The sequence below is a fragment of the Meles meles genome, chromosome 12, assembly GCF_922984935.1.
Source record: "Meles meles chromosome 12, mMelMel3.1 paternal haplotype, whole genome shotgun sequence".
NCBI lineage: Eukaryota > Metazoa > Chordata > Mammalia > Carnivora > Mustelidae > Meles > Meles meles.
In genome coordinates this window covers 33,981,037-34,001,035 of record NC_060077.1, presented here as the reverse complement: position 1 = coordinate 34,001,035, position 19,999 = coordinate 33,981,037, and the positions used below count along the sequence as shown (strand labels likewise).

At 37.0% G+C, this 19,999-nt stretch overlaps 1 protein-coding gene across 3 annotated transcripts in view; it reads left to right on the top strand.

Annotated features, from left to right (window-relative positions):
- The window catches only part of CEP192 (centrosomal protein 192), a 134,787-nt gene that overhangs the window by 27,961 nt on the left and 86,827 nt on the right, over nucleotides 1–19,999 (top strand). For all 3 annotated transcript variants that reach the window (XM_046024060.1, XM_046024059.1, XM_046024061.1), the window contains exons 8-10: nucleotides 6,848–6,993; nucleotides 8,131–8,269; nucleotides 8,845–8,978. In XM_046024060.1, the coding sequence (XP_045880016.1) occupies nucleotides 6,848–6,993; nucleotides 8,131–8,269; nucleotides 8,845–8,978 (419 nt within the window). The remainder of the gene's footprint in view (nucleotides 1–6,847; nucleotides 6,994–8,130; nucleotides 8,270–8,844; nucleotides 8,979–19,999) is intronic.

The window sequence follows — 19,999 nt, the reverse complement described above, 5'->3', positions numbered from 1 at the left end:
CATTGTTAGTGCATAGAAATGCAACTGATTTCTGTGCATCGATTTTATATCCTCCTACTTTGTTGAATTCCTGTATGAGTTCTAGCAATTTTGGAGTGGAGTCTTTTGTATTCTCCACATAGAGTGTCATGTCATTTGCAAAAGTGAGAGTTTGACTTCTTTGCCAATTCAGACTCCTTTTATTATTTTTTTAATTGTCTCATTGTTGAGGCTAGGATGTCTAGTACTATGTCTAACAACAGTGGTGATAGTGGACATCCTTGCTGTGTTCCTGACCTTAGGAGAAAAGCTCTCAGTTTTTCCCCATTGGGAATGATATTTGCTGTGGGCTTTTCATATATGGCTTTTATGATACTGAGGTATGTTCTCTTTATCACTACACTTCGAAGACTTTTGGTCAAGAAAGGATGCTGTATTTGTCAGATGCTTTTTCTGCATCTATTGAGAGGACAATATATGGTTCTTGTCCTTTCTTTGATTAATGTAGTGTATCACATTGATTTGTGGATATTGAGCCACCCTTGCAGCCCAGGAATAAATCCCACTTTGTCGTGGTGAATAATCCTTTCAATGTACTGTTGGATCCTGTTGGCTAATATCTTGGTGAGATTTTTTGCATCTGTGTTCATCAAGGATATTGGTCTGTAATTCTCCTTTATAGTAGGGTCTTTGTCTGGTTTTGGGATCAAGGTAATGCTGGCCTTATAAAATGAGTTTGGAAGTTTTTCTTCCATTCCTATTTTTTGAAACAGCTTCAGAAGAATAGGTATTAAGTTTTCTTTAAATGTTATGATAGAATTCTCCTGGGAAGCCATCTGGCACTGGACTCTTGTTTGTTGGGAGGTTTTTGATTACTGTTTCTATTTCTTTGCCAGTTTGGGTCTGTTCAGGTGTCTGTTTCTTCATGATTCAGTTTTGGTAGTTTATGGGTTCTGGGAATTCATCCATATTTTCCAGATTGTCTAATTTGTTGGCATATAGCTGCTCATAATATGTTCTTATAATTGTTTGTGTTTCTTGGTTGTTAGTTTTGGTCTCTCCTCTTTTAATTGTGATTTTATTTATTTGGGTCCTTTCTCTTTTTTGTTTGATAAGTTTGGCCAAGGGTTTATCAATCTTATTAAAATTCTTTCAAAGAACCAGCTCTTGGTTTTATTGATCTATTCTACTGTTCTTTTGGTTCTATTTCATTGATTTCTGCTCTGATCTTAATTATTTCTCTTCTCCTGCTGGATTTAGGCTTTCTTTGCTCTTCTTTCTCCAGCTCCTTTAAGTGTAGGGTTAGGTTATGTATTTGAGGACTTTCTTGTTTCTTGGGAAAGGCTTGTATTGCTATGTCCTTCCCTCTTAGGACTGCCTTTGCTGCATCCCAAAGGTTTTTTTTTTTTTTTTTTTTTTTTAAATTTTATTTATTTGACAGACAGAGATCACAAGTAGATAGAGAGGCAGGCAGAGAGAGAGAGAGGGAAGCAGGCCCCTGCTGAGCAGAGAACCCGATGCGGGACTCGATCCCAGGACCCCGAGATCATGACCTGAGCCGAAGGCAGCAGCTTAACCCACTGAGCCACCCAGGCGCCCCATCCCAAAGGTTTTGAACAATTGTGTTGTCATTTTCATTTGCTTCCATGAATTCTTTAAATTGTTCTCTAATTTTCTGGTTGATTCATTCAGTCTTTAGTAGGATGCTCTTTAACCTTCATGTATTTGAGTTCTTTCCAAGTTTCCTCTTGTGATTTAGTTCCAGTTTGAAAGCATTGTGGTCAAAAATATGCAGAGATTGATCCCAGTATTTTGGTACTGTTGAGACCTCATTTGTGACCTAGGATGTGATCTCTTCTGAAGAATGTACCATGTACGGGGCGCCTGGGTGGCTCAGTTGGTTGAGCGGCTGCCTTCAGCTCAGGTCATGATACCGGACTTCCAGGATCAAGTCCCGCATCGGGCTCCCAGCTCCTTGGGGAGTCTGCTTCTCCCTCTGACCTTCTCCTCTCTCATGCTCTCTCTCATTCATTCTCTCTCAAATAAATGAATAACACCTTAAAAAAAATTAAAAAAAAAAAAAAAAGAATGTACCATGTACACTCGAGAAGAATGTGTATTCTGTTGCTTTGGGATGGAATATCTGAATATATCTGTGAAGTCCATGTGGTCTAATGTGTCATTCAAAGCCCTCATTTCCTTACTGATATTTTGCTTGGGCGATCTGTCCATTGCAGTGAGTGGAGTGTTAAAGTCCCCTACTATTATTGTATCATTCATTGCCAGTGTGTTTCTTTGATTTTGTTATTAATTGGCTTATATAATTGGCTGCTCTCATGTTAGGGGCATAAATATTTACAATTGTTAGATCTTCTTTTTGGACAGATCCTTTAAGTATGATATACTGTCCATCCTCGTCTCTTATTACAGTCTTTGATTTAAAATCTAATTTGTGTAATGTAAGAATTGCCACCCCAGCTTTCTTTTGGTGTCTATTAGCATGATAAATGGTTTTCCATCACCTCACTTTAAATCTGGAGGTGTATTTGGGTCTAAAATGAGTCTTTTGTGAGCAGCATATCATTGGGTCTTCCTTTTTTATCCAGTCTGATACACTGTGTCTTTTGATTGGGGCGTTTAGCCCATTTACATTCAGAGTAACTATCGAAAGATATGAATTGTGTTACCATTGTATTACCTGTAAGGTCATTGTTTTTGTATATTGTATATTTTTTGTATTATTTATATATTGTATATTTTTTGTATAATTGTATATTGTATTTTGTATATTGTCTGTGTTCCTTTCTGGTCTGTGTTACTTTTGGGCTCTCTTTGCTGTTACAGGATGCCCTTTATTATTTCTTGCAGGGCTGATTTAGTGATCACAAATTCTTTTAGTTTCTTTTTGTCCTGGAAACTCTTATCTCTACTCCCATTCTTAATGATAGTCTTTCTGGATAAAGTATTCTTGGCTGCATATTTTTCTCATTTAGCACCCTGAATGTATCATGCCAGTCCTTTCTGGCCTGCCAGGTCTCTGTGGTTGGGTCTGCTGCTAGCTTTATGTGTCTACCCTTGTAGGTTAGGGACCTTTTGTCCTAAGCTACTTTCAGGATTTTCTCTATTCGTGAAATTTGCAAGCTTCTTTATTAGATGTCTGGGTGTTGACCTGTTTTTATAGGTTTTGAGGGGGCTTCTCTGTGCCTCCTGGCCTTGCATGCCTGTTTCCCTCCATAGATTGGAGACGTTCTCAGCTGTAATTTGCCCCAATATACCTTCTGCTCATCTCTCTTTTTCTTCTAGCATCCCAGTTATTGTTACTGTTATAGTTACTGTTTTGCTTTATGGGATTACTTATCACTTAAATTCTCCCCTCATGATCCAGTAGTTCTTTCTCTCTCCTTTTTTTAGGTTCTTTATTCTTCATCATTTTGTTTTCTTTATCACTAATACTTTCTTCTGCCTCATTTATCCTAGCAGGTTGAGCCTCCATTTTTTAAATTGTATCTTAGAATAGCTTTTTGATTTTGACTTGATTAGATTTTAGTTTATTTCTCCAGAAAGGGATTCTCTAGTGTCTTCTCTCCTTTTTTTAAGACCAGCTTGTATGTTTATAATCATTTTTCTGGACTCTAGTTCTGACATCTTACTTATGTCTGTACTGATTAGGTCTCTAACGGTCAGTACTATCTCTTGTTTTCTTTTTTGAGGTGAGTTTTTCCATCTTGTCATTCTTTCTTTCTTTCTTTTTTTAAGATGGATTTTTTTTTTTTTTTAAGATTTTCTTTATTTGTCAGAGAGCAAGAGAGAGCACAAGCTGGGGAGAAACAGGCTCTCCATGGTGTAGAGAGCCCAATGCAGGACTCAATCCCAGGACCCTGGGGTTATGACCTGAGCTGAATGCAGCTGCTTTAACCCACTGAACCACCCAGGTGCCCCTTTTGTAGTATTTTTATCTGATTTTGGTATCAGGGTAATGATAGAATGATTTGGAAGCTTTCTTTCCTCTTTTAGTTTTTGGAAGAGTTTGAGAAGAAGAGATACTAACTTTCTATTAAATATTTGGTAGAATTCACCTGTGAAGCCATCTGGTGCTGGTCTTGCTTTTTCATCTGCTCATCAACATGTATCTTTTGATGGGAGTGTTTAGTTGATTTACATTCAAAGTAATTATTGATAAGTATGTACTTACTGCCATTTTGTTATTTGTTTTATGTCTGTATATATAGTTCTCTGTTTCTTTCTTCTTTTGCTCTCTTCTCTCAGGGTTTGGTGGCATTCTTTAGTGATGTACTTGGATTCCTTTCTCTTTATTATTTCCTTATCTATAACTGATTTTTGATTTGTGGTGATTATTAGGTTTGTATATAACAGCTTCTGCATATGGCAATCTATTAATTTGATGATCGCTTGAGTTTCAACCCATTCTATACTTCTCTCCCCTCCACATTTTAGGTATATGTGTATGTTTTAGGTATGTGTCATGCTTTAAATCCTTTTATTTTGTGAATGTCTAGACTAATTCTTGTACTTATTTTTACTGCTTTTGTGCTTCCTACTTTTCATACTCCTACTTAAGGTCTTTCCAGTAAAGAGTGCCTTTTAACATTTCTTATAGGGCTGGTTTAGTGGTCTTGAATCCCTTTAAGTTTTGTTTGTGTGGGAAACTCTTTATCTTTCTCTTTATTCTGAATTATAGCCTTGCTGTATAGGGTATTCTTGGCTGCATGTTCTTTTGTTTCAGCACATTGAATATATCATGCCAGTCCCTCTGGCATGCAGAATTCTGCTGAAAAATCCTCTGATAGCTTTATGGGGATTCCCTTGGATGTAACTGTTTTCTTTTCTCTTGCTGCTTTTAATTATTTTTATTTTTATCTATTTAAGGCATGGAGTCCAATGTGGGGCTTAAACTCATGATCCTGAGATCAAGACCTGAGCTGAGATCAAGAGTTGGATACTTAACTGACTAAGCCACCCAGGCACCCCAACTCTCTTGGTGCTTTTAGAATTCTCTCTTTATCTCTATTTTTTGCCATTTTAATTGTTATGTGTCTTGGTGTGGACCTCCTTGGGTTGATTTTGTTGAGGGCTCTCTGTGCCTTCTGGGTCTGGATTTCTGTTTCCTTCCCCAGATTCAGGATGTTTTCAGCACTTGTGCCTTCAAATAAATTTCTACTCCCTTTTCTCCTTCTGGGATCCCTATAATGTGAATGTTCTTAAATTTGATGATGTCATTAAGTTACCTAAGTCTGTTTTCACTTTTTTATTATAATTTTTTCTCTCTTATGTTCTTCTTGATTATTTTCCATTATTCTGTCTTCCAGGTTGCTAATCCATTCCTCTGCTTTATCTCGTCTATTTATTCCATCTGTTTATTCCATGTATTTCTGTTATACTTATTAAATTGTTCAACTTTGGTTGTTTTTTGTTTTCTGTTTCCTTGTTAAGGGTTTCACTGATGTCCTCTAGTCTTTTCTCTAGTTAGTGCCTATCTTTATGACCATTACTTTAAATTCTCTATAGGAATATTACTTATCTTAGGTCTATTGCTTTGATTTTTGTTCTGTTCTTTCATTTGGGACATTTTCCTCTGTCTTTATTTTGTCCAACTCTCTGTGTCTGTTTCTGTGTGGTTTGACAGTCAGCTGCATCTGTTCTTGAAAGTGGCAGCCTTATGAATAAGAGGTCCTGTCCATCAGTGCAGTTTCCCCTGTTTACCAGAGGCTGGTGCTTAAGGGCTGTCTCCTGCATGTGTTTGTGGCTGAGCTGAGCCCATTTTGCTTTCAGTGTAGTCATCTGCAGTTTCTGTTTGTCTGTTATGGGCAGGGTTTGGTTCCTGTGTTATATTGGGGCAGTCTGGGGCTGCCTTGGGCTTGAGGTGAGTCAGACCAGGTATTTGCCAGAGCTGTGGTAGCACCAAACTGCAGGGAGCTTTCCCTGTGTTGTCCCCTGAGAAGCTTTCATTGGTAGATGGGGCCAGCAGTCAGATTAGCTGTCTGTCCTCAGCCTACTGCTGGGACCACAGTCTTGATATGTGTGTGGCTGTAGTCCCCTCTCCCTCGGGCAGGAGTCCCTTTGGAGTGGTGCTGGCCCGTCAGGGCTGCTTGCACACTGCCAGGCTTGTGGCACTGCTTTGGATGGGCTCCGGCCAAGGGCATAATGGAAGGGGGTGTGTCTATAGGAGAACGTGGGGCAGGGTGCACTGTTAGCAAGTTACCTAGTGAATGTCTTTGTCTTCTGGTCCCTACAGGTGTTTGTGTATCTAGGCTGAGGAGTAGGGAAGGGAGATGGTTTTCAGACTGTTGGTTCTGTGTTCTCTCTCTGCAGGGCTATTTGTTGTGCTGTCTTTTTAAAGGCAGGGACTCAGTTTCCTCTTGCTCTCTTGGCTCTGCCAGAACTGAGCCCACTGATTTTTAAAGTTCCAGGTGATATGCCCCAGTGATTGAAAGAACTTGTGAAATTTAACCCCTGTGTTTTTCAAAGTTAGATGTCATGGGGTTTTGTAAGGTGCCTGGTGTGAGGGTCTGTTTCTCTCCTGTCTCTGCACCCTTGGAGTCCCTCCCTTTTGAAGACTCTCCCATGAGTTCATTTAGCTCCTGACTGTGTCTCTGCCCTTCCTGTCCTCTTTGATGTGGCCTCTTATCTACATTTAGCTGTGGAATGTTCTGGCAGTTTTTGGGTCCTTTTCTGGGTTATTCACACTTATGTGGGTGGTATCTAGTTGTATCCGTATAACGAGGTAAGCTTAGGGACCCCCTACTTTTCTTTCTTCCTCAGAAGTCTTTACAACCTTTTTGATTAAATATTATTTGTAGTTCAATCAGTACTTTAAAACATTCCCCCCCCCCCCCCACTTTACCAACAGATGATGATATTGATGATGAAGAGTTTTATGATGAACATTTGGAGGCTTACTTTGAACAACTGGCTATTCCAGGAATGATATATGAAGACCTAGAACAGGAACATACAGAAAAAGATTTTAAATTACCAACAAGTGATCCATGTGAGGTATGTTCTAGTCTTATGGTTTTTCATAAATTTGACTTTAGAAAACTATTACTGGTCTCGTTAGATATTACCATAAAATGTAAGCTTTTGGTTTTCTTTGGTGATGAGATGATACCTTATGATCAGAAATACCTTGTGATGAGAAATACCTTGTCCATCCTTTCTTGCTGCTTCTCACTTTTCCTTCCTCTGCAGAAAAATTGAAGAATATCACAGTGAACATGAGTATGCCCCTCATCCATTTTAACCAGTTGTTAACATTTGGCCATCTTTATGTTTTTTTTTTTTTTTTTGTCCTTCCATGAGTACTTAAGAGGAATTTGGATATTTTTGACAAGTCACCCTAATACTTTGACATTTTCTCCTGTGTATGAAGATATTTTCCTGTGTAATTTCAATTCTGTTATCTAACTTCGATACAGTAATGTAAATGAATATACAATCCATATTCACATTTACCCAGTTGTCTCCAAAATGTCCTTTTATTGTTTTTGATCTAGGATTTAATCAAGGGTTACAGGTGCTTCTGGTTGTCATATCTCTTCAGTATTTCACTTTGGAGTAGTTCTTCCATATCATTAAAGTTTTTGTAAAATGAACCATAAGCTAATTATATCTGATTGCTTTTTCTCCCTCCTGATTAGATTAAGGATTTTGGCAGGAAGTCCAAGTAAGCATGTTTATCATGAACAGGTTAAGATTAAACAGTAAGGATGATGTGTGCTTCTCCTTATATCACATCAGGAGACATAGAAGTGTTTGGTCCCACTGTTGGTGATGTTGTGTTTGATAATCTTGTTTAATGTGGTGTTGGCTAGATGTCTCCTTTGTGTAGGTGCCTTTCTTTTCTTCTTTGTTATCAGTAAGTATTCTGAGGAATGATGCATTGAGGCCATGTGAACTTCCTATTCCCCAAGACCCTTTCACAAACTGGATTTAGTATCATTGCTGAGGCCTCCTAGAAACAAGTATTCCCATGGTGATTATAAAGGTGATGTTTCTAATTCCTTCTACATTAATTATTGGGCATCTTCTGTCAAGAAGTCATTCTCTGCTTCTCATGTTTTTCCCCCTAAAAACTAAAAATGTTGGTTTTAATTTTAAAAAATTAATACAGCTAAGATATTTTCTCAACAGGCAAATGAAAATTGTAGCTATAAATCTCAATCAGAAGGTAACAGCTCTCTGATTTCCCATGGCTCACACTCTTCAGGAAATTCTGAAGCAACCCACAGAGAGTCTGAAATAGGCCACCTTGTTTATCTGCCTGGGACCAGTAAGTATTGAAGTATGACCCCATTATTCTTTTTTTTTTTTTTAAAGACTTTATTTTATTATTATTTTTTATTATGTTAAGCTAGCCACCATACAGTACATCATAGTTTTGATGCAGTGTTCAGTAATTCATTAGTTGTGTATAATACCCAATGCTCATCATAACACATGCCCTTCTTAATACCATTGTTCTTAAATTCTGTTTGACTTTGCCTTTTCTCCAAAGAATTCATTTCTGTGGTATAGTGTAACCTATATTAACTGTTGAATTCCTTCAAACTTTTCAAAAGAGTATTATTAGAAAAACCATAAAGTATATTGCTTACATCACTTATTATAAATGAGTATGTTTTATTCAAACATTTGAGAATTAAAAATGAATTCTGTGTAGTCACAGTTTGTCATATTTCCTGTTGTCTCTTACTGATGGTTACCTTTTCTTGTATGCAAATTGCTATATTTGTCATATGATTGTTAATTACTAGGTTTACATAAAATAATTTGAATAACAAGAAGCAGTTACTAGATTACTGAGACTTTGATAATGCTCTATTAATTTTTTTTCTTGTATTTCAGGTAATTTTATAGATAATGGAGATAGTAGAAGGCATGTAGATGGTGTATTATCATTTTCTTCTGGTACTCAGAGAACTGAACAGGAGAAAGAAAGGGCAGACAGTTTGAAGGGTATTGCCCCACATCATGGCAGAGTAAGTTTATATACATTTTCTTCAAATTTTCTCTGAAAAGGATGAAAAGTCTTTTGAATTGTATCATTTTTTTTTTTCAAAGTAACAACTATTGATTTCTGGAAAACATAGAAAAAATATTAAGTTTCCCTATTGATAATGTTTTATGTATGTGTTGGTATTTATCTTTGAGATCACTAAGATTATATTAAATACATAATTATGTACATTTTTCTTAATTTTAAATATTTTTGACTTGCATTTAGATTATTAATTTGAAAAGTTCTTCAGCTTCGTACCAAAACATTAAATAAAAAGCAAACTGTTCATTGCTCAAGCATATTTGTTTTCCGTTTCTTTCTTTTTTTTTTTTTAAAGATTTTTTATTTATTTATTTGACCGAGAGAGAGAGAGAGAGACATCACAAGTAGGCAGAGAGGCAGGCAGAGGGAAAGGGGGAAGCAGGCTCTCTGCTGAGCAGAAAGCCTGATGTAGGGCTCCATCCCAGGACCCTGAGATCATGACGTGAGCTGAAGGCAGAGGCCCAACCCACTGAGCCACCTAGGCGCCCCTTGTTTTCTGTTTCTTAATAGCAACCCATTACTCCTACACTTGAAACTTAGTAGTCATTTCTGACTCTTACCAATTCTTTGTCCCCTTTTTAAAAGTAATGTATACCCCAATATTGTATGATGATTTTTAATTTAGAGGGAGTGTGTGTGTTGGTATATATAGAGACAATTACTTACCCTCATAGTAATCCTTTGAGTGATTAAGGCAGTAAGTGGTGATGGGATTGCCATTTTAAAGGTAATGAACCTCAGAAAACCTAATTTCTCTCAGTGTGTTCCCAGGACTGTGTCTTAAGTTTATTGTTTCCTGTTTATTTCCTTTACCACTACTCAAGTTGAAGATGCTTACTACCTCATGTCTGATTTATTGTGCCGTTCCATTATATTTGTCAACACCAGGTTAATCTTGTTACAGTGGGTTTTAATGTATATAATACATATAAGTATTTTCCATGCCTCAGTGTTTCAAATTAATATAATCTGACCCCATATTAATCTGTTTTTCTCTTACATGTTTCTTCTACAAATCCCTGTTCCTGTTTTGTTTTCTCCCTTTCTTCCATAATCCTGATTATGATCATCTTTCCAGTCTTTCATGAAGCCTTGGTTACTTTTCAGTAACTCTAGATTACATTTATTTTTCTGAATTCTTATTACAGTGATTGTATTCCACAGTGTAGTACTTTATTTTATACAGGAATATTTTACTTATCCAGAAGTTGCCTAGTCAGCAGCTTCAAGAATTTCTTAGTCGTCCAAAGAGCCGGTTATGTACAAATGCAGTAGAGCCCCTTGCCTCAGACAACCAGAACAAGTGTTCAGAGTCAGTGGGTTTTTCTTTCTAGGACAGTGCTGTGGGCGCTTGGTCATGTGTTTAGTCATCTGACGGTTTAGAGTTATAGTTCTAATATATCTAGTTAATAGTCCAGCTCTCAGCTGATTAGAGGTAGCCAGTGAAAAAAGGGAGACTGCATCTATTAATCTTGATTTTGTCAAAATGTGGTAGTTGATAAATTTTATAGATCTGTCTATCCATGGCCATTTAATTTTAGGCTAAGGACTTTGTTCTGTTATAATAATTATTTTCTAATTAGCAGTTATTTGTCATTAAAAAATAGTAGCATTAATATTGTTGAATACTTGCAAATTGCTTGGCATCTTGGTCAGGCCATTTTAATGAAAAGAATCATTGGTAACATCTTGGTGATAGGTATGGTGCTTGGTATTGTAGGTCATACAAAGGTCATCTTTCTTCATGAAACATAGTAGGAAATTAAAAGAATTACTTGGATAACTGTAAAATAAGGCAGAATCCTTTCTGTTGAATCTCATCATGCTTACTGAAGGAAGTCCCCAAGTTCTGATTGAGTTACATTCTTAAAAGCTTTTTGGAGTTTTGAGGTCTTTCTAAGTGAAAATATAATTTCTGATGATTCATTTCCAGTCCATTTTCTAAAAAAGGATTTAATCATAAGATAACCAGGTTCTGGGGGCGCCTGGGTGGCTCAGTGGGTTAAAGCCTCTGCCTTCAGCTCAGGTCATGATCCCAGGGTCCTGGGATCGAGCCCCGCATCAGGCTCTCTGCTCCGCGGGGAGCCTGCTTCCTCCTCTCTCTCTGCCTGCCTCTCTGCCTAGTTGTGATTTCTCTCTGTCAAATAAATAAATAAATAAAGAAAGAAAGAAAGAAAAAAGATAACCAGGTTCTGGAGGAGCATTCAGACGCTATGACTGCAAAGCCCTGATGCCTTCAGCTGTGGTTGGAGGAGGGCATCAAGTGTGGAAGGATGGTAGGAGTGTGGCCTCTGGCTGCTGATGTTCCATACAGTGTGGAACTAGCACTTGCTCTTTGTTTAACTTTTATAGGGTATGTCTGTGCAGGGATGAGCATATGGTGAAAGTTACAGTTTTACAGGTCCTTTCTGAGACTATATTTTTTCCTGGGCATGTAGAGCAGCTCTTAATTTTCTCTGTACATGGTTGTTTTTGAATATTTAAAGAAATAGGTGTGACTCCTTTCAGTATGGTGATCACTTCAGCTGGTAGGGGTTGAATCACTGGTGACCAGCCTCCGTGCCTGCAGCTCTGCAGTCAGAAGCAGCAGTCTGCATTCAGAAGACAGAAACCTGGTAATTGGGAGGCAAAATCCTTATTGCTTCTCTGGCTCCAACAAACCATATTAAAAAGAGGGATTGCCCTCCCCACATTGTCTGCCTTAGGGTTTAGGATGAGTAGCCATGATCATTCTGAAGCCTGAGTGACTGAGTGACCTACTTATTTGTAGCTTACCAGTCAACCTTTTCTCGTAGCTGTAACTGTTCAAATAGAGTCCAGAGTTCCAAAATAGCTACTTCAGAAGGGTTTGCCCCAGTACAGTACAGCGCTTGTCTAGGTGAAAAGACATATTCCTGGTGCTTTCTCCTCTGCCATCTTTTCTGATACTACTACTTGTTAACTTTATTTTTTATTTCTAATTTTATAAGCTTATAAAGTTTGGTCTGGAAAATCTAATCCTTCTAAATATTTTGGGTAAATATTTATTGGGTAAATATTTATATATTGGGTAAATATTGGGTAAATATATGTGTTTCATGGACATAAGAAAATTGAAAAATGTGCTTTTTTGAAAAATATTTAGTTTTTAAGAAGCTGTTAGACTATTTAGTGCATTATTCAATTTCTCTATGATCGCTTTTATTTTTAAGATTATTTTTTTTATCTTAGAGAGTATGCATGTGTGTGCACATAGGAGGCAGGGCAGAGGGAGGGAAAGAATCCTGAAGCAGACTTCCTGCTGAGTGTGGAGGTCGTTGTGGGGCTTGATCCCACCACCCGAAGACCATGACTTGAGCTGAAACCAAGAGTTGACCACTTAACCGACTGAGCCATCCAAGTGCCCCATGTGATCACTTTTATTTATCTGTACTAGATGTATCAGTCCAGAAAAGATAAGTCAAAGTCTCCCAATTAAAAAAAAAAAAGATTATATTTATTTATTTGACACAGAGAGAGAGAATGAGAGAGGGAATACAAGCAGGGGGAATAGAAGAGGGAGAAACAGGCTTCCTGCTTGGCAGGAATTGATGCGGGGCTCAATCCCAGGACCCTGGGATCATGACCGAGTCAAAGGCAGATGCTTAATGACTGAGCCATACAGGTGCTCCCAAAGTCTCCCAATTTTAATTGAATTTTTTACCAAGTTATTTTTGCACCTCCAATTTTTTTCTTAATGTATTTTTCTGCTATGTTTACTCCATATAAGATTATAGATTTATAACTTTAGTGATAAGAGTACCTTATTAGTAACACCACCCTTTTTTTATCCTGTTCAGTGCTTCTAACCTTAAATTTTCCTTTGTATGTTAGTATTGATACCCTTGCTTTTTCTGTATTTTGTGTATACTTGTTATCTTCTTTTCTATCCCATTTACATTTTTCTTTATCATTTGTTTAGAGGGTTTCTAATAAATAGCATGCAGCTAGGTTTTTTTTGTTTTGTTTTGTTTTAAGATTTTATTTGAGAGTGTGTGCATATATGTGCAAGCAGGGGAGAGGGGGAAGGAGAGGGACGAGCAGATTCTACATTGAGCACGGATCATGATGTGGGGCTCAGTCTCATGACCCTGAGATCACAACCTAAGCTGAAATCGAGTTGGATACTCAACTGATTGAGCCACCCAGGTGCCCCTAAGTTTTGCTTTTTAATGTAATCTGGTAGTCTGTTTTTTGATGAAGTAAATCCTTTAATACTTAGTTTAATGATTAATATTCTTGGTTTTATTTTTTTATGTACTTCATTTAATATTTACATTATTTACATTATTTTTATCATTTTCAAAAAAATTTTTTTTAAGATTTTATTTATTTATTTGACAGACAGAGATCACAAGTAGGCAGAAAGGCAGGCAGAGAGAGAGGGGAAAGCAGGCTCCCTGCTGAGCAGAGAGCCCAACATGGGGCTCCATCCCAGGACCATGGGATCATGATCTGAGCCGAAGGCAGAGGCCCAACCCACTGAGCCACCCAGGTGCCCAATATTTTAACACTTCTGAAATCAATATGTGTCTTATAGTTACTGGTATGTTGTAGTTTTATGTTCTCTTTCTTAGTGGCACAAACAGTAATGGCAATCTTAAAATCAGTGGTTAGATTCTATGAAGGATGCTGTTTTTTCATTTTTTGGAGGGCATCTCTTCCTTAATTCATTCTCAGCCATATTGTTCAGTCATTATTTGAGATGACATCAGCATGTTCCCATCAGGGCATTTTGTTGCCTCTTTGTTTCTTTTAGATGCCAATAAGATGGGACTTTCAAATAATTTCCTTATCTCCTTTTAAACCCCACCTCCTAAGAAAACTTGCAGTTGCTTTTATTTTTTCCTTTCACCTCACATTTCCTAACTCAAGTTTTGCTGGGAGAGTTGTACTGTCAAAATATAAACAAAAGCCCATTTTGTTTATGTTTAAAAATTGTCAGAGAAGCTGCATTTGTCTTTGCTTTATTCATTATTATTAGATCAGAGCGAGGGGACTATTCTGTTCTGGAGGGAACCCCAACTCAGGAGCAGGTCATCTACGAAATGGTTTAGCATCAGCTTTCCTACCAACAGGCATGTATGTGGGTTTGACAGGATGGTTTGAGACCCCATGTCACTGCCTTATCATTCAGCCTGGGCAGGATTTTGACATAGAGGCTTTCAGTCATAATCCCACAGATGCTAGCTTTGCCCCATTGGTTCCTCAGCCCAGCACATAAAGGGTTCAGTTGCATTTCATCAGATAGTGCAGTGTTTCTGGAGACTATCACCTGGCTGCATTCTTTATTCACGACTATTTTAAGTAGTTTCACTGAGAAGATAGCTAGTTTCCAACATTCTGACTTTTCTTTTTTTATTTTTAAATTGAAGTACAGTAGACATATAAGATTAGATTAATTTCAGGTATACAACATAGTGATTTGACAATTATATATGTCATGATATGTTCACCTTGATAAGTGTAGTTAATATCTGTCATCATACAAAGTTATTATGGTATTATTGACTGTATTCACTATGCAGTACTTTTTATCCGTCTTACTTTTTTTTATAACTGGAAGTCTGTATCTCTTAAGCCCCTTCATGTGTCTTATCTGTCATCCCTTTACCCTCTTCCACTCTGACAACTGCCAGTTTGTTCTCTGTATTTGAGTCTGTTTCTGTTTTGTTCATTTGGTTAGTTTTTTAGATTCCACAAAGAAGTGAAATCATATTTGTCTTTCTTTGTCTGACTTATTTTATTTAGCACAGTGCCCTCTAGGTCCATCCATATTGTCACAAATGGCCAAATCTTTCTTTTCCACAGCTGAGTAATATTCTGTGTGTGTGTGTTTGTGTGTGTGTATGTAAGGGTGTACACCACACCTTTGTTATCCATTCATCTATTGATGGACCCTTGAGCTGTTTCCATATCTTTAGCTATTGTAAATAATGCTGTAATAAACCTGGAGGGTGCATTTGTTCTTCTTAATTAATATTTTCATTTTTTTGGTATAAATACCCAGCAGTGGGATAACTGGATCATGTGGTTTTCTTTTTTTACATTTTCTTTTAAGGATTTTATTTATTTGAGGAAGAGAGAGTATACAGGCAGGCAGAGCTGTAGGCAGAAGGAGAAGTAGGCTTCTCCTGAGCTGAGAACCCAAAACGGGGCTCTGATCCCAGGACCCTGGGATCATGACCTGAACTAAAGGGAGATGCTTAAGTGACTGAGCCCTCTAGGCATCCCTGCTTTTGATTTTTTGAGGAACTTTCGTACATTTTCCATAGAGGCTGCACCAGTTTATATTCCCACCCAATAGTGCACAAATGTTCCCTTTTTTCCTTATCTTCACCAACACTTATTTGTTGTGTTTTTTATTTTAGCCATTCTGACAGGTATGAGGTGGTATCTCATTGTGGTTTTGAGTTGCATTTCCCTGATAATGATTGATGTTGAGCATCTTTTCATGTGTCTTTTGGCCATCTGTAGGTGTTATTTGGAGAAATGTCTGTTCATGTCTTCTTCCTGTTTTTTAATTGGATTGTTTGAGATTTTTTTAATATTGAGTTTTATGAGTTCTTTATAGATTTTGGATATTAACCCCTTATTGAACATATGACTTATTTATACCTTCACTTACTCAGTAGATTTCTTTTTCATTTTGTTGATGGTTTCCTTCACTGTGCAAAAGCCATTTAGTTCCATGTAGTCCCCATTGTTTACTTTTTCTTTTGTTTACTTTGCCTGAGGAGACAGTTGTGGGAGAGTATTGCTAAGGCTGAAGTCTAAAAGATTATGGCTTATGTTTTCTTCCAGGAGTCTTATGGTTTCAGGACTTGTATTTAGGACTTTAATTCATTTTGAGTGTATTTTTGTATATGGTGAAAGAAAGTAGACCAGTTTCATTCTTTTGCATGCAGCTGTCTAGTTTTTCTAGCACTGCTTATTGGAGAGTTTGTTTTTCACTATTGTATATTCTTGCCTCTTCTGTCATAGATTAATTGACCATGTAAGTGTGGGCTATTTCTGGACTTTCTATTCTGTTCCATTGATCTCTGTGTCTATTTTTTGTCAGTACCATAACTTTGTTTTTTTACGATTTTATTTGTAAGTATTCTCGATACCTAATGTGGGGCTTGAACTCACAACCCGGAGATCAAAGATTGCATGCTCTACCTATTGAGACAACCAGGTACCGCATAACTGTTTTGATTACTATTGCTTTATACTATAGGGTGAAATTTGGGATGGTGATACCTCCAGCTTTGTTCTTTCTCAAGATTGCTTTGGCCATATGGAGTCTTTTGTGGTTCCAAACAAATTTTAGGATTGTTTGTTATAGTTCTGTGAAAAATATTATTGGTATTTTAGTAGGTCTTGCATTTAATCTGTGGATTGTTTTGGGTAGTATGGAAATTTTAACAGTATTTCCCAATCCATGAACATGGTTTTATCTTTCCATTTATTTGGGTTGTCTTCAGTTTCTTTCATTGGTGTCTTATGGTTTTTGAAGTATAGATTTTTACCTCCTTAATTAAATTTATTCCTAGGTATTTTATTCTTTTTGATATTTAAAAAGGATTTTTAAAATTTTCTCTTTTTGCTACTTCATTATTAGCTACAGAAAACAACAGATTTCTGTATATTAATTTTGTATCCTGCAATCCTTTACTCAGATTATTTACTTTATAGTTTTTTGGATGGGTTCTTAGGGTTTTTTATCTGTAGCATTATGTCAAGTGCAAATAGCAACAGTTTTGGTCTTTTTTAAAATCTGGATGCTTTTTATTTCATTTCTTGTCTTATTGCTGGGCTAGGACTTCCAAAACTATGTTGAATAAAAGTGGTAAGAGTGGACATCCTTGTCTTTTTACTGATCTTAGAGGAAAAGCTTTCAGCTTTCACCATCGAGTATGATTTAGTTAGGGTGTGTCATACATGGCCTTTATTATGTTGAGGTGTTTCCTCTAAGCCCACTTTTGGTGTTTTTGTCATGAATAGATATTGAATTATGTTGAATATTTTTTCCTGTATCTATTGAGATGAGCATATGATTTTTAGCCTTCATTTTGGTAATTATGTTAATCGATGTGTGGATATTGAACCATCCCTGCATACCTGGAATAAATCCCACCTGATCATAGTAAATGATCCTTTTAATGTGTTGTTGAATTTGGTTTGCTAATATTTTAGGGGATTTTGTATCTATGTTTATGAGGGATATGGGTCTATAATTTTGGTGTCACATTAATGTTGGTTTTGTAGAATGAATTTGGAAGCATTCTATTTTTTTGAAACAGTTTAGGAAGAATAGGTGTTAATTCTTCTTTAAGTGTTTGGTAGAAATCACCAGTGAAGCCATCTGGTTCTGGATTTTTGTTTTTTGGTAGTTTTTTGATTACTGATTAATTTGTTAGTAGTAATCAGTCTATTTAGATTTTCTGTTTCTTCCTGATTCAGTCTTGGAAGATTGTATATTTCTAGAAATTAATTCATTTCTTCCAGGTTGTCCAATTTGTTGGATTATAATATTTCATAGTATTCTTATAATCCTTTGTATTCCTGTGGTGTTGGTTGTAACTTTTCTTCTTTCTTTTCTAATATTTATTTGAGTTCTCTATCTTGATAAGTTTCTCTGAAGTCTTGTCAGTTTTATCTTTTCAGAGAACCAACTCTTGGTTTCATTGATCTTATCTATTATTTTTTTACTCTCCATTTCACTCTGGTTCTTTTTAATCTTTGCTAGTATTCTATATGAAAAATAGTTATCTGATTTTAAATGGCATGACTTTGTTTCTTTGTCTTTTTTTTCTGTTGGAATACTCATATTTTAACTACTGTTATAAGCTTTCTGAGTTAAGGAGATATTTTGATTCTTACACATTTTATTTATTTATTTACTTATTTGGCTCAAACAATAGAAATTTATTTTCTTACACTTCTAGAAAAGTCAGAGATTGAGGTTTCAGCAGAGTTGTTTTCTCCTTGTGCTTCTCTCTCTGCCTTATAGATGGCATTTTTCTCCTTGTGTGTTCAGATGGCATTCCCGCTCTTAGTCCTTATGCATTTTAGGCTTTAATGTTTGCATTTGTTTCCTAGGGCTGCCAGAACAAACTACCAACGTTTGGTAGCCTGCAACAATAGAAATTTACTCTCGCAGCTCCAGAGGCCAACAGATGTAAATCAAGATATTGGAAGGGCTAATTAAGCTCCCTCAAAGGCTCCTTTCTTGCCTCTGGTAGCTCCTAGTTTTCCTTAGCTTGTGGCACTATCTGACTATTTGCCTCCATGTTCACATGGTCTTTTTCTCAGTGTCTCTGGGTCTTGGTAAATCTTTTTTCTCTTATAAGGACATTGCTTTTGGGGTTAAAGGCCCATTAAAAATCCAGGATGGTTTTATTTCATGATCCTTAACTTAATTACATCTGCAAGGACCCTCTTTCCAGATAAGATCACAATTTATGGGACCTGGGGTTAAGACTGAGAAATTTTGGGGGCGCCTGGGTGGCTCAGTGTGTTAAAGCCTCTGCCTTCAGCTCAGGTCATGATCCCAGGGTGCTGGGATTGATCCTCACATCAGGCTCTCTGCTCTGCAGGGAGCCTGCTTCCTCCTCTCTCTCTGCCTGCCTCTGTGCCTGCTTGTGATCTCTGTCTGTCAAATAAATAAATAAAACCTTAAAAAAAAAAAAAGACTGGGAAATTTTTAACTCACAAGAGTGTTATACATAGATGTTATCTACTAAAGAGTATAAGGTTATTCATCTCTATTTTCTCCTGGTACTTTTGCTTTTGAATGTTTAAGCCATCTGGGATTTACTTTGATGTAAGCTAGGATGGATGTAAGCTTATTTTCTGTATAACATTATTGGGAGATTACTCATTTAATAAGTGTTGGCACTAGGATTTAAACCTATGACTTTTTTTCAAAGTCAGCATCTTTTCCTTATGTAGAACTACCTGCTTTTAGTATTTTAACCTTAAAGAACTTTGCCTGTAAGACTGTTTTTGTCATCATACATCTTAATAACAGGAAAGACGACTCTTAACATGCTTTATGGGGACTTGAAATTATGATGGTAGCTGAATGTCTGAGAAGAGTTTTCTAGGCACTTAGGCCCTTTTTCAGCAGTTGTTATTCTAGGAAAGAATAAGAAATGCCAATTAGGAAAGTATGTTAGGAGAGAATGGTTTTGAGGTGCTGGCTTAATTTGCCATGTCTGATGCAGTTGTATGAGACATCTCATGGATGTCTGTAGTATATGCTGTTTTACTCCTGTTAAATGGTATTTTGTCCCCTCCCCCAAATTTGTATTGAAATTCTAGTTAACATATAGAGCAATATTGGTTTCAGGAGTAGAATGCAGTGATTCATCACTTAATATAACACCCAGTGCTCATCATAACAAGTGCCCTTCTTAATACGCATCACCCATTCAGCCCATTCCCCACCCACCTACCTCCTGCAACCCTGTTTTTTCCTCTATTGTTAAGATCTTATGTTTTGCTTCCCCCCCCCACTGCCATTCTTTTCCCATATTCTTATATGTTCATCTGTTTTGTTTCCTAAATTCCACATATGAGTGAAATCATATGGTGTCTTTCTCTGACTTATTTCACTTAGCATAATGCACTGTAGCTTCATGCACATCATTATAAATGACAAAATTTCCTTCTTTTAATGGCTGAATAATATTCCTCTGTGTGGGGGCCCCTGGGTGGCTCAGTGGGTTAAGCCTCTGCTTTCAGCTCAGGTCATGATCTCAGGGTCCTGGGATCAAGCCCCACATCGGGCTCTCTGCTCAGCAGGGAGCTTGCTTCTCCCTCCCTCTCTGCCTGCCTCTCTGCCTATTTGTGATCTCTCTCTCTCTGTCAAATAAATAAATAAAATCTTTAAAAAAAATAAATTCCTCTGTGTGTGTTTGTGTGTAAAAATAATGTATGTACCATATCTTC